The following is an 11,572-nucleotide window of genomic DNA, read 5'->3' on the forward strand; positions in this document are numbered from 1 at the left end:
TTCATTTTAGCACTTAGCATAGAGCACCAGACATCATAACCATGCTATTTTAAACAAAATAATAGGTCAATATTTGTGTCATTGTCCAAGATAATAAATAAATGTTACAATCATGGTAGGAACAGAGATGTCACTAGTCTCTGTTTTCTAAATAACACATATTTTTCTGGTGGGGTAGAATATTTGTTTCTGTAGTTAGCAGTCCTTTATACCCCTCAGTGGTAATTGAGACCCTACTGTACCTCACAGAACTCTATCATAATCTTACTTAACTTTATAAAAACTTTGATAATACCTGGCGCCAGGTAATGATAGTACATGCCTAGGGTCTAGATGAAAGTAAAGGATTACTCACTCAAAATTAGAAGTTAAATTAATAAACTTAATATAGAACAGACCCTATTATATTTAAGATAACAAATAGCCCAAAGCAACACCTAGGGATGTTAGACATTAATTATTTTTAAAATCACTCAATTATACATAATTTTATGCTAATCTAAGTGATGCCATTTTTCTTTTGGCATATATAACTCAAATAGGAACGCCCCAATAGTTGTATATAAAAGCCCAAAGAAATCATCAGTGCATGATATTTTGTTCTCCTGGGACGTTACAGTTTCACACAGACAAGGTGAACATTTCTCAAAGCACCATGTCTCTCCGATTTTCTAATGGATCCAGGCATGTTTGCTTAAGGTCTGGAGCTGGATCTGTCAGACCACCCAATGGAGGTGCAGGCTTTGCGGGCAGCAGTGCATGTGGCAGCTCTGTTGCTGGAAGTGAATTTTCCTGTGCCTTGGGAGGGGGCTTGGGCAGCGTTCCTGGTGGGAGCCATGCTGGTGGTGCCCTTGGAAATGTTGCTTGTATTGGCTTTGCTGGAAGCGAAGGGGGACTCCTCTCTGGAAATGAGAAGGTGACCATGCAAAATCTTAATGACCGCTTGGCATCCTACCTGGATAACGTGCGAGCTCTGGAGGAGGCAAATGCTGAATTAGAGAGAAAAATCAAGGGTTGGTATGAAAAATACAGACCCGGATCTTGCCGTGGACTTGATCATGACTATAGCAGATATCACCTAACAATTGAGGATCTTAAGAATAAGGTGAGAAATCACAGATTTGGAACTATCCCAAGTATTTAAAACTAAGAAATACCTAGCAAAAGATATACAATAGGAAATGTTTTGTGACTGTTATCTGTAACTTGTATTTATTTATTTAAACAATTCTTCCTATTATTCAAAAATGGGCCCTTTGATTCATGAGTTTTAATGTAGTTAAAATGTTATTAGTTCCATTGTTTATGTTGAAGTACATTCATAGACATATGAATAAAAAAGTATTGTAGTTCTAAAGTTAGGTGAATACATGAGAATAAATAAAACCATGTCTTTAATTTTTAAAAGTTACATTTAAACATTTTGATTATTACATAAGGAGGGTGAGATTTTTATGCAAAACCTTCAGTACCTTTTTCATTTCCTGAAATAATGAATTACATAAGAGCATACTTAATTTTTGTGTTCTCTGTTTTGGTTTATTCTAGATTATCTCCTCCACTACTACTAATGCTAATGTCATTCTGCAGATTGATAATGCCAGACTGGCTGCTGACGATTTCAGGCTAAAGTAAGTGACAGAAAAAATCCTGCTCTAGAAAAAGGTTTCTATTTATTTAATTCATTAAATAAAATTTCAGTTTCATCCCAAGTAGAATGAACTATCAACTAAAAGATAAAAGGAAGCAAAGGATTTGTATTATAATGTTACAATCAACTTATACATAGCTATTATATTCCTGGAACAAAATATCAATATATTTCTCTGCCTGCCTAGAATACTGCCAAGCACAAAGTCGATGTTCAGTAAATCATTAGTCAACTAAGGAAAAACATTAACTAAAATAAAATTCCAAAATGGTGTATTTTTATTTAACTAGGTTATGCTATTGGAATTTGTGTGATGAAATAACAGCCAATTATCCAGTACAGAATTGGGTAGGGGTAATAGAGGACGGTTTTCTTCATATATTTTTATACTATTTAGAGTCCTAATTCAATTTCTAATTTTCAGTTTAAAGCAATTGGGATTGAATATTTCCGTTTCTTGAGGTAGTCTTACTGGCACTGAAATTCACTTAAATGCCCCCCAAGGTATGAAAATGAGCTCACCCTTCACCAAAACGTAGAGGCTGACATCAACGGATTACGGCGAGTCCTGGACGAGCTGACACTCTGCAGGACTGACCAGGAGCTGCAATATGAGTCTCTGAGTGAGGAGATGACATATCTCAAGAAGAACCATGAAGAGGTAGGAGAAGCTTTACCTGTAGTCCAATCACAATTCTGTACATTTTAAACTGACCAGGGGTTGGGGGTTAAAAATCACAATAGTAATTCAGGTTAATTGTTAAACTTTGCCAACGGATATAGACAGATTAGTCTAAGAATACTACCTACTACGAGGGGATGTTAAAAGGCTTCAATGAGTTAATACATGTCACATGCTCAGAACAGTGTCTGGCATATAGTAATCATTCAATAGATGACAGCTGTCATCCCTAGGATGAATGCCTATGAGGGCCAGGATTTCAGGATTTTTTCCACTGTTCTATTCCCATCAACCTGACATTTAGTCAGTAACCATATGTTGAGTAACTCTCTGGTCTTTAAATCCCTTTCTCGTTTAAAAGAATAACTAACTTCTCTTGGGGTGCTATGACTGCTTTTGGTGATGGTGGTGATTTTAATTAACAGGTCCCTAATTTTTTTTGTTGTTTGTTTTCTTTTGTTTTGAGACAGAGTCACACTCTGTCGCCAGGCTGGAGTGCAGCGGCGCAATCTCGGCTCACTGTAACCTCCACCTGCCAGGTTCAAGCAATTCTCCTGCCTCAGCCTCTGGAGTAGCTGGGACTACATCACGCCTGGCTAATTTTTGTATTTGTAGTAGAGAAGGGTTTTCGCCATGTTAGCCAGGCTGGTCTGGACTCTTGACTTCAAGTGATCCGCCCGCCTCAGCCTCCCAAAGTGCTGGGATTACAGGAGTGAACCACCGCGCCCAGCCAACAGCTCACTAATTAAATAGATAATTGGCATGAATATGGATCGAATATGTCAATTAAAAAATTGTGTGCCATAAATTGTACACCTGACCACAAACTTTCAGACATAAAGTAACACGTTTGAAAACTTCTCAGACAGAGTGTGAACCTGCAATGCCCCTAAAGCCACACTCTTGCTTCCCTCCAGGAGATGAAGGCCTTGCAGTGCGCCGCTGGGGGCAACGTGAACGTGGAGATGAACGCGGCCCCCGGGGTAGACCTCACGGTTTTGTTGAACAACATGCGAGCAGAGTACGAAGCCCTTGCAGAGCAGAATCGCAAGGACGCGGAGGCCTGGTTCAACGAGAAGGTGAGGTGGGCCCCGTCCCCCTGCCCACACTTCCCGGGCGGGTGGGGACTCCGTGTGACCCTTTTGCCCGGCCCTGCAGAGCGCCTCGCTGCAGCAGCAGATCTCCCACGACGCAGGCGCAGCCACCTCCGCCCGGAGCCAGCTCACCGAGATGAGGCGCACCCTGCAGACCCTGGAGATCCAGCTGCAGTCCCTAACGGCCACGGTAGGTGACAGCGAAGATCAGCCTGGATCCTGTGATTCTAGAAAGCCTCCGAGAAGCACCTCCCTCTGCCCTTCCCTCTTTTTTCTTTTACACCTTTGCCTGCAAATACTTAGCAGAGAGTGGAGGAGAGCAGGAAAAACAGATCCGTAGACCCTCAAAATAGAGCTTTTTCTTCCTCCTTGACATCACTGGGGGTTTCCTTCCTGACTGATGCTTAGTGTTCATTTCATGAAAATAGACATTTCACATAGATCCTTTCTCAGGGTAATTCAGTTTAGGCCTGCAGAACAAACAGTAGCAGTATTGCTCCATCTGAAAATTAGCCACAGGTCTATGATCAGGGGTGTGGGGCTAGTGCCACACAGGGCGGGGAGCTAGTATCACACCAACATCTCCTGATACTGATGAAGCCATATTAGAAGCCACATGTGGTTTCGTCAGGCAGAGAAAGAGAGGGTACACACCTGAATGCCACATGGGCACTGTCAGGCTCTTCATCGCCACAGAGTCCAGGGTGGAGGTCAGATCCTGGAGGGCACACCTGGGAGTCAGGCCTTCGGCCATTTGGGCACATACCACCAGCTCCTGGCTTACTTCAAACATCAGCATGGAGTCAAAATGGATTAAAGCCAGCCAGGATTAAAAATGGCTTCCCTTCTAGAGTGTGAGCTGGCAGTGCTCAAAAGGCTTGACTTTGAGAATTACGGCATGTACGTGGCCTAAGGACTCCCTTCGTCATAAGAGGTTTCATGCCCCCTGAGGACACCAGGCTGTAACACAGAGAGCAGCTATTACCCAAGTGAGTGCAGTGAGCCAAGAAGGAAAAGATGACTCAAAACATTGGGAGATTCTTTTGATTTAGCTGCCCTCTAAAGGTGTGTGCTTTCTCCCCATGTCGAATTTAGACGGGAGACTTGTTTTTACGCTGACTGGCCCCTAACTTAACCAGGATGGCCCTCTTCTCCTCTCCCTCATCACTGCTGCTAGCGGGTACCCGAGACCCCCTGCCACTGTGGGCTCCTGGTTATATTTCTTTTCTTTTCTTTTTTCTTCTCCATTTCCCTTCCTCCCTGAACTAGATCCCGGAGGACTCTGTTCCTGCTGCAGGAGCCGTGCGAGTGAATCCTCCCTCTATTTCTGAGCTACGTTGGTGGAAATACATTTTCGAGTCCCCAGACCAGAATTGTGAGCATTTTCACATAGAAACAAGGATGCTATAAAGTAGTTAGAGTCTGTGCAGTCAGTGGTACTATAATTTGGGCTCATAGGATAATCCACACACAAAAAGCCCACTTAACACAGGACACGACTGAATTCTAGAATAATAGGAGCATGGTACCTAACTTACATCCCTGAGGCCCTGTTGTCTTATGATGAATTCTAAGCTCAATCTCCTAGAGCTAGAACACAAGTCATTGGCAAGTTGGGAGTTGTCTAAATACATAAATGTTCACGTTTGCTTCCTGTGATGTACAAACCTTCAAGTTCATCCTGTTCTCCTCCCTCTTTGACAAGCCAGCCTTCACAGTGGAAGACGGTGAAGTAGAGATGCTGTCCCCTCTGACTTATGGGTGTATTAGCAATCATAAAAAGGAATATCCTAGGAGGACGCATTACCAGGGAAATTAAAGTTTTGAGTTGCCGAGCACACACCTCACTGGTGTCTTGCTACCTGATGCCTCACTCTCCCCATTACCATCCTGATCTCCTTCCACTTAGGTCCTCCTGGAGAGCCCAGCACCCTCCATGTAACACACCTGTTTGCCTAAGTCAGTAGCTCTAAGTCAGTGTTAGGTTCTCAGCCCCATTAGATCCAATGTCTGCCTGTGATGACAAATATTGTGTAATTCCCTCTTTGCAATGCTAGAATGAAGTCACTAGGTAATGGATTTAGAAATACACAAAATTATTTTTTGAAGTATAATACCATAAATGCAATAAAAAGGCAAGTATTTTAAGATAAAATGAATTTACTAGGTAAATACATGGGCCCGACTACTCTAGAAAATGTAATGAAAGAGGCAGAGCCTTGCATCTTCTCTTAATAAATCTTTCATTTTCAACCACGTAAGATCAGAAGTTCCTCCACACAAGAAAGGGAAATGAAAGACTGGAAGTTGGGGTGGACACTTGGATAATGACTAATATCAAGAGAAGTAATAATTGCCCAGACATATTTATCTATAATAAAGGAAAGAGGAAAATTACCTTCATTAAAGTAGGGAGCAGATGCCAAGACAAATTACAGACTGTAGAAGTAGCAAAGAGGAAGTATGATGTTCATAAGAGTAGTGTCGAAATAATGGCCTGTATTGTGTTATGAGATATAGCTCTTGCCTTGAAATCTCACATCTGTTAAGGCACTCATTCAATCTCAGGTACCTTAATAAAAGACCTTTGATAGAGACCAGAAAATCAAAGATGGATTAGAAAAAAAAAAAAACCAGTAGCACAAAAGGCCCTGGAACACTGGCGGGGTGGATCTGCGGGGACAGTAGCAGAGTAACACGCAAACAACAGGTAACTCAGAAATAAATATATAATTTCAAAATACAAGTTTTCCCACACCGATTTTTCTATTCTGCTATCCTTAAAAGGCGCTTTAATATATCAGTCAGTTTTAGTAGAAATATAACCTATATGTCACCTATGTCCAGTGGAACATCAAAAGTCTTGTGGGAAAAGGGCCATTTATCCCACATTGGGATCCCACGTCCATCATGCCTGGCCCCCACTTCATAAATGCCAGCCTCCTTTCTTTCCCATTTGATTGTGACATGCCTCACAAATTTCCACAACTGCCTAGGAAGCAATCCTGCTGGTTACTGAGAAACACTGTTCTACTGGTCCTCAGAGTGTTTTCATCCCTTGCCATGGCTTCTTTGATATCCTCAGAAACACTCCCTGGAGTGCTCCTTGACGGAGACTGAGAGCAACTACTGTGCGCAGCTGGCACAGATCCAGGCTCAGATCGGGGCCCTGGAGGAGCAGCTGCACCAGGTCAGAACCGAGACCGAGGGCCAGAAGCTGGAGTATGAGCATCTCCTCGACGTTAAGGTCCACTTGGAAAAAGAAATTGAGACCTACTGCCGCCTGATAGATGGAGACGGAAAGTAAGTAAAGTCATTTGAAAATCCAGTTTTTACTTCTTTTAAGCTACAAACATGGGCTGCCCATTAGCCTTCCATACTTCCAAGCCCTTTCTTTTTCAGTCCCACTGCAGAAAAGCATGTCCATCTCTTGCTTTTTCGGAAGAGAGTCATTTCTTCCAAATCTTGTACATCACAGTGTTCTCCTCTGCCTTAGATGACTGGAACTGTTCCTGTAGCCATTTGCATCTGTTGTCCATGTTAATCACTGTGGGTTTCAAGATTCTCTCCACCTCTCACAAGCAGGTTTTATCCTTCTTTCAGTGCATACCTAATATAACTGCTGCCCTGAAATAAATGTACTCTGAACAAACCACCTGGATCCGTATATATGTATGTATGTTCTTAAGTTTTAAATTTTTGGGTGTAAAAAAAAATCAGATGGAAATAAGATTTATTTAAACTCTCTCTTTAGATAACATTTAATTACTTTCAACTCCTACTCATAAAAATCTTAAGAGTTTCCTCTACAGAAAACTAAGACCTGTTTTTGGTATACAAATTTCGCTTGAGTTCATTGAGTCAATGAATATTTCTTAACTGATAGTAAGCAGAAATATAAAAGAATAAATTATATTTCTTTTACAGTTCATGCTCCAAATCAAAGGGCTTTGGATCAGGAAGCTCTGGGAATTCATCTAAAGGTAATAAAATCTAGTTCTACCTTTTTTTTTTTTTTTTTTGAGACAGAGTCTCGCTCTGTTGCCCAGGCTGGAGGGCAATGGTGCGAACTCAGCTCACTGCAACCTCCACCTCCTGGGTTCAAGTGATTCTCCTGCCTCAGCCTCCTGAGCAGCTGGGATTACAAGCACCCACCACCATGCCCGGCTAGTTTTTTATATTTTTAATAGAGACAGAGTTTCACCATGTTGGCCAGGCTGGTCTCAAACTCCTGACCTCAAGTGATCTGCCCACCTCGGCCTCCCAAAGTGCTAGGATTACAGGCGTGAGCCTCCACACCAGCCCTCTAGTTCTATTTCTATCAGAGCAATACTTTTACGTTAATGGCAGTCATACACTACAACCGTAGTCAATATTTAAGTAATTTTAACTAAACTGTTCTGAATGGGAAGTATTAAGTGGCTAAAACTATCCCAAGCTATTATTATAAATATACACTTACTCCCTCAATCAAAAATACGCATAATATATTACATTGAACTAGCAGTGGAATTGTCATGTAATCTTTTTGGTTGAATATATGTATTCTTATGTTTTATTTCTAGATTTATCCAAAACCACACTGGTAAAGACAGTGGTTGAAGAGATAGATCAACGTGGTAAAGTTCTTTCATCAAGGATTCACTCCATTGAAGAAAAGACATCTAAAATGACCAACGGCAAGACAGAACAAAGGGTTCCTTTCTAGCTGTCATTTTAGATAAAAGAATAATTTGGGAAAGGATCCTATACAATTGTGTTATTCTAAATATCAGAGAGAATATACACACTTTTTACTTTTAAAGATAAGTTACTTAGCAAAAATATCTGTTTTCTTAGTTTTACAGGATGTTGGGTGTTTGTTTCCAATAAATAAAAAAGTTGATGTGCATTCATTTCCATTCACTGATGACTAATAAATAATTATTTGTGATTTTTTTCTCTGTCTAATTCATAGAGAAACATTTGTGGAATATATTTTAATTGCCTTTCACTGTTGCTTTAAATAATAGTCAATACCGCCACATGGCATTTGAATATTAAACATTCACTAGGCATAATCTTTCAATCACACCATGTCTATGTGGGCAAATAATCAAAAAATTCAGAAATTCTCCTGTGACTGAAAAGTCTCACCACTAGATGACGCATTCCCAGTATTTTACCAAGAGCCTCTCTCAAACTCAAACTCTTTCTTTTCACAATACTCAGGATATCATTCCTCATCTAAACAGGATAATCTCCAGAAAACTCCACAGCAATATGGCTTGTGTCAGTGACACTTTTCCTAGAACAGGGATCAGAAGCTTTTTTTGTGAAGACTCAGATAGTAAATATTTTAGGCATGGCAGGCCATACAGTCTCTATTTCAACTACAAACCTCAGCCATAGACAATAAATGAATGAATGAACATGACTGTGTTCCAATAAAACTTAATTTATTAATGCTGAAATTTGAACTGTAAATATTTTTACCTGTCATGGAATATTATTCTTAACTTTTTTCAATCATTTAAAAATGTAAAACCATTCCTAGCTCACAGTCTGTACAAAAACACATGGCAAGCCAAATTTAACCCACCAACACCTGTTCTCAAACATGAAGCCCCATGAGGCTGATGAACATCATGATTCTTGTGATTACAACTATTTATACCTTTCTGGATCAAAATGTATGGTAGGAATTCCCAACAAGTATTAAATTGCCTAAATGGAAAGCAGCTCCTTTATTTCTCTAGTATATGGCCTGATTCCAGTGAAAATCTCCAGCAAGAGAAGGAATTCTGTCTCACAACCCTCCAGTCACATGGGATTCAGAGAAGCGGTGAAAAATGAGATATTCACAAAATCTTCAGCCAAAAGCCATCAAATGAAGCAAATACTAGAAATTCACAGAGAAATAATTTCCAAATGTATAATATTCAGGGCCAGCTACATAATTTTCAGGACCTAGTGCCAAAGGAAATCATGGGATTCCTTATTCAACAATCAGGCAAAATGTATCACCCAAAGGCACTAAAATATCAAGCTGTTTCCTTGCATCCGCATTTATGTTTTCAACTTGTCCTGGATTTTGTTGTTTTGATTGGTGGTTTTCTGTTGTTGTTGTTTTCTTTCCTTTCTTTTTTTTTTTTTTTTTCACCATTTAGTTTTGTTCTAAGCAAAGTGTATTAGTCCGTTCTCACACTGCTATAAAGAAACTACCTGAGACTGGGTAATTTATAAAGAAAAGAGGTTTAATTGACTCATACTTCCATATGGCTGGGGAGGCCTCAGTAAACTTACAGTCATGGCAGAAGGTGAAGGGAAGCAAAGACCTTCTTCACATAGCGGCAAGAAACAGAGAGTGTATGAGGGCACAAGAAAAACTACCATTTATAAAACCATCAGATCTCGTGAGAATTCACACTATCTCAGAGAACACCATGGGGAAACCACCCCCATAATCCAATCACTTTCCTCTCTTGACACGTGGGGATTACAATTCAAGGTGAGATTTGGGTAGGGGCACAGAGCCAAACCACATCATAAAGAAAAATTAAAATTTTAAGTTATTGGCATAAATGTTACCATTCGTTTTATATTGAAATCCAAGCATAAGAACATTTAACTTGTATACAGAATCCCCAAGATCACACAATTCATAATTTGTAGCTCACACATGTATATGTATTTTGTTCCTACCAAAACAGTGGAAACACTGCACAAAACAAACTCAATTGTTTATATTTCACTTCTGTATATACTCATCTTCTACCAGCATTCTCTACCTTTGGTTTACCAATGAGTAAGAAGACTAAAAGGAAAAGGAACTATGGGTTGTTTGATCTTTCTATATCATCATTTTCCACTTAAGCAGTTGGCAACACAGGCAAGCAGGAAAGCAGTACAAAAAACTATATGATAGTCCAGGCGTGGTGGCTCACTCTTGTAATCCCAGCACTTTGGGAGTCCAAGGCGGGTGGATTACCTGAGGTCAGGAGTTCGAGACCAGCAAGGTCAACATGGAGAAACCCCATTTCTACTAAAAATACAAAAATTAGCTGGGCTTGGTGGCACATGCCTGTAATCCCAGCTACTCAGGAGGCTGAGGCACGAGAATCACTTGAACCCAGGAGGTGGTGGCTGCAGTGAGCCAAGATGGCACCACTGCACTTCAGACTGGATGACACAGCAAGACGCTGTTTCAAAAAAAAAAAAGTATATGATAGAGTTCCTTGGTCATTCACATTTTTTTAGAAGACCAGTGTCTTCTTTCTATACTCAGAGAGCAAGTTCTGGTTTGAATGGAAAGCCTGGCTTCTTGGGTTCGATAGAAATTGGGATTACTCAGTTATAGACACAATATACTTACCTTGTACTTGCTTTGGGTTTTGTTAGACTCCTGCACGTTGTGGATCCACCAGAATGTTGGGCACATGGGCATATGCCCCTGAGACAGTAAGGAGCACCTGCAGGCAAACATATCTGGCGTACTTCTCTGCTCACTTGTATGCCCCATAGTCCCATCAGAATTCACTAACAAGAGACAGGTTAAAAAGATAAAGTCCTGCTACCATCTTGAAACTAAGATTTTCAAGATGGTAATGGGAGAGCATTAATCCAAATGTGGGGCCTTTCTGAACATGAGACCTTGTGCAACTGCACAGGCTTTATGCCCATGACGCCAGACCTGCTTATCAGGTATGCTCATGACACATTGATTTTTTTTTTTTAACAGTCTTCATGGTGGCCTGCTTTCCAAGGCAAGGCCCATTACAGCACAGAAAGTGCACACTACACTTTGTGGTGAGGGGACTGTTTACTTGAAAAGATAACTCTAAATTCACCACTTCTTGTTGAAAAAAATAAACCAGAATTCCCTGTGCGTCTATTCAGCAAAGGAATGGGAGTAAAATTAAATTCTGGATAAGTTTCCTTTAAGTTCTGTTGAGTCCACAGGATGGAAGGAAACATCCTGCCCTCAGTCTTTTGGGTCTTAAATCTGTCCTTCCTTCCTAGGCGTGTAAAAAATGACTCTGGTCTTTGGTTCACTGTTTTCCTTTGCTGGGCAGAATTCTAGGGCTCCTGATCTTTACACATTCTGCTAATGGTTACCTGCTCTTCTCCAGTCCTTGAAGCTTCACCTTGCTTTTTGCTGAAGTG

At 40.6% G+C, this 11,572-nt stretch overlaps 1 protein-coding gene across 1 annotated transcript; it reads left to right on the forward strand.

The window, feature by feature from the left end:
- The first annotated feature begins 589 nt into the window (after positions 1-589).
- On the forward strand, positions 590-8,366 carry KRT28 (keratin 28, type I). Its single transcript, XM_011929817.1, has 8 exons — positions 590-1,105; positions 1,549-1,631; positions 2,156-2,312; positions 3,251-3,412; positions 3,492-3,617; positions 6,513-6,730; positions 7,355-7,410; positions 7,993-8,366. Exons 1-8 carry the CDS (start codon positions 590-592, stop codon positions 8,133-8,135), a joined length of 1,461 nt encoding a protein of 486 aa, XP_011785207.1. The 3' UTR covers positions 8,136-8,366.
- Positions 8,367-11,572: the final 3,206 nt, after the last annotated feature.

The sequence above is a fragment of the Colobus angolensis genome, unplaced genomic scaffold (genome assembly GCF_000951035.1).
Source record: "Colobus angolensis palliatus isolate OR3802 unplaced genomic scaffold, Cang.pa_1.0 Scaffold83, whole genome shotgun sequence".
Lineage (NCBI taxonomy): Eukaryota > Metazoa > Chordata > Mammalia > Primates > Cercopithecidae > Colobus > Colobus angolensis.

Bases quoted from the DNA above. Each gene is read 5' to 3' on its own strand.
- KRT28 (XM_011929817.1), top strand. From the start codon at position 590: ATGATATTTTGTTCTCCTGGGACGTTACAGTTTCACACAGACAAGGTG. The intron at 3,413-3,491 runs GTGAGGTGGGCC...CCGGCCCTGCAG, and splicing joins AGGCCTGGTTCAACGAGAAG to AGCGCCTCGCTGCAGCAGCA. The intron at 6,731-7,354 runs GTAAGTAAAGTC...TTTCTTTTACAG, and splicing joins CTGATAGATGGAGACGGAAA to TTCATGCTCCAAATCAAAGG.